The sequence below is a fragment of the Chaetura pelagica genome, unplaced genomic scaffold (genome assembly GCF_000747805.2).
Source record: "Chaetura pelagica isolate M959 unplaced genomic scaffold, ChaPel_1.0 scaffold142, whole genome shotgun sequence".
Taxonomy (NCBI): Eukaryota; Metazoa; Chordata; class Aves; order Apodiformes; family Apodidae; genus Chaetura; species Chaetura pelagica.
Window position 1 is genome coordinate 716,411 of NW_009952973.1, and position 2,778 is coordinate 719,188.

At 52.9% G+C, this 2,778-nt stretch overlaps 2 protein-coding genes across 2 annotated transcripts in view; one reads left to right on the forward strand and one right to left on the reverse strand.

Annotated features, from left to right (window-relative positions):
- LOC104387246 (probable E3 ubiquitin-protein ligase HERC3) overlaps positions 1-55 on the reverse strand; it is a 19,837-nt gene extending 19,782 nt beyond the window's left edge. The window contains exon 1 of the mRNA XM_009995964.1: positions 16-55. Within this exon, the coding sequence (XP_009994266.1) occupies positions 16-55 (40 nt within the window). The remainder of the gene's footprint in view (positions 1-15) is intronic.
- Positions 56-2,407: 2,352 nt separating this feature from the next.
- IGFBP7 (insulin-like growth factor binding protein 7) overlaps positions 2,408-2,778 on the forward strand; it is a 19,183-nt gene continuing 18,812 nt past the window's right edge. Inside the window, exon 1 of the mRNA XM_009995965.1 lies at positions 2,408-2,663. Coding sequence (XP_009994267.1) covers positions 2,408-2,663 — 256 coding nt within the window. The remainder of the gene's footprint in view (positions 2,664-2,778) is intronic.

The following is a 2,778-nucleotide window of genomic DNA, read 5'->3' on the forward strand; positions in this document are numbered from 1 at the left end:
GGGGAAAGTGGAAACCGAAGCCCGGCGGGTGCCCGGTCCCCGGGATTCCCGGCATCGGAGCTGCGGGAGCGGGCGGACTCCGGCCCCTGCGCTGGGAACGGAAAAGGCACCCTTCTGACCTCATGATTCACCTCGGAGAGGGACCCGCCTGTGCCCATCCCTTGTAGCTTTATAACTTTCTCTAAGTTACGAGACCTGCTCCGCTGCTCCCTGCTGAGGTGCAAACTCGGAGGGGCTGCCTGGGACTGGGTGAAGTCGAGCAGCGAGTGAAATGCCCAGTTTGGAAACACGCCGACATCTAAAAGTCGGCTGCCCCCACCCTCACATCCTCTCTCCTATGGTCTGCTAAATCTTCCTCTGCCTTCGAAGACCCTGGACGATTCCAACACCACCACCCCTCTAAATAAATAAATAAATAAATAAATAAATAAAGGGCACCCAGCCTCCCACACACACACTGTCTCACTGCAGTGCTGCATGCAGGACCATCTTGGTGATTAAAGAAGGCATCCCCATACGAATGATGAAATGGATCAAAACATATAAGAGCACTTTTATTGTATTCCTCATAGCTTCCACTGGGTCATTAAGTTCAATCTGCTTAAGAAAATGTTATGCTTCTGAATACTAAGCACAGATTTTGGTGGAGCTCTCTATAATAAAGTCCCAAGAATCACAACACGTCTACAGACCGACAGTGGGGTTCACTAAAACACTGTACAAAGTTTGGCACTGAGACACCAGAAGCATTTGGTTTAATGTATTTCAATGGAGCAGCCTGTGATGCATTGAAAGGGACACAGAGCCCCCTGGGGTGAAGAGGAGGAGCTGTGGGAGTAAAGCAGGGTGAACCTGGGCCATACAGTCATTCTCCAGTTACCAGTAGCAGCAGGAAGTGGCCTCAAGTTGTGCCGGGAGAGGTTTAGATTGGACATAAGGAAAATCTCTTAACTGGAAGCGTTGTCAGGCGCTGGAACAGGCTGCCCAGAGAGGTGGTGGAGTCACCATCCCTGGAGGTATTTAAACGCTGTGTACATGTGATACTTAGGGACACGGGCTAGTGGTGGATTTGACAATGTGCTGGGTCAGTGGTTGGACTTGATCTTAAAGGTCTTTTCCAATCAGAAGGATTCTATGATTTCTCCTCAGGGGGGAGCAAACCAGCCCGTCTTTCCTAGCCACTTCCCTATACACATTATGGGGACCTTATCTCCTTCCACAGCACATAGGAAAGCCTTGAGACCATGAAATACCGAGCTGGAGCTGCGAGGCCAGAGCACGAGCGGCGAAAGGACACTAGAGGTCCTTCTGCAGCAAAGTATTCACTGACGCGCTCCCCAGCGCAGGGCAAGAGGTGCTGCAAGCAGAGGGAAGGGCACACGCCTCCTGTTTGGCACAAAAATTGAGGGATTAGAGAGGAGGAAAGGGAACACTTTGTTCTCCTTCCTGTCAGAGAGCTACGTTTTTTCTCCTGCCAACTGGACTGCTGGCAGTGCCTTCATGTCAGCCAGGCTTGTTCTGGCCAGCTACTGCAGGTTGCTCAAGCACCTTGCAGTTCTCTGCCCAAGAGGTATCAGGGCTTGTGACGCTCCAACCAAAAGGAATCTGGGAGCCTGTGAGGGAGAAGTCTGGCACCCGGCAGGAGACAGTGGAAAAAGGTGAACCGTGCAAAATGGTTTTCATAGCCAGAACTGGGTTTGACAGACATAGGGTGTCTGTCCACACTTTGGTCGTTTCATCCCTTTCATCATTTCTGTAGTGACTTAGACAGGCTGAGTGAGTTGGGGTTGTGCAGCAGCCCGGAGAAGAGAAGTCTCTGGGGAGACCTTATAGTGGCCTTCCAGTACCTGAAGGAGGGGGGCTTCTGGAAAGCTGTGTAGAGACCTTTTACAGGGACATGTGGTGATAGGCCAAGGGGGGACAGTTTCAAGCTTAAAGAGGGTAGATTTAGATTAGAAATTAGCAAGAAATTCTTTAGTGTGAGGGTGGTCAGACACAGGTCACCTGGAAAAGTTCTGTCTGTCCCCTCCCTGGAGGTGTTCAAGGGCAGGTTGGAGGGGGGCTGGAGCAACCTGATCTAGTGGGACGTTTCCATGCCCATGCAGGGGGGTTGGAACTAGAGGATCTTTAAGGTCCCTTCAACCCAAACCATTCTGTGATTCTCTGAATCTATGACTTACCCATACAAAACAGAAACAAAACCTGTGTGTCAAACACCTTGAATTTGACTTGGTGTTTGTTTATGAGGCAGCCCTTCTCCCAGGACAGCACAGAGAACTGCCAGGGCAAGGGCAATGGAGAAATCCAAGGAAATGTGTTCCAGGAGGACTGTCCCATGGTGGGCCCCAGGGAGCCGAGGAAGTATGTGGCAGAAGCCCATTCCCATCGTGTTGGCAGCTGAACGGGCATGAGGAAGTCAATACATCCAGGGCAGATTTGGGAGCATGGGGAGCTTGCACCGCTCTCAGGGGGCTTTGGGGCGCTGCACTTTCTGGGCACTGTCCCAACAGACTCAAGCAGCAAGGTCCAGCGCTCCCTGAGGAATGTTGCCGGGTTCTGCTGCAGGCAACAGCCCTCAGCCCCCCGTGGACCCCCCGGTAACCACACCAAGCGGGTGCCACAAACCAAGGCAAAAGAGGCAGCGGGCAACAACTTTGTCCCAAGTACGTACAGAAGGCACACGACAGGTCTTTTTCCTCTCGCCCCCAGTCCCGCAGGAAACCGCCCCGCTCCGGGGGCTCCCCGGGGCCGCTGCAGCCCGGGCTCGGGCTCGGGCAG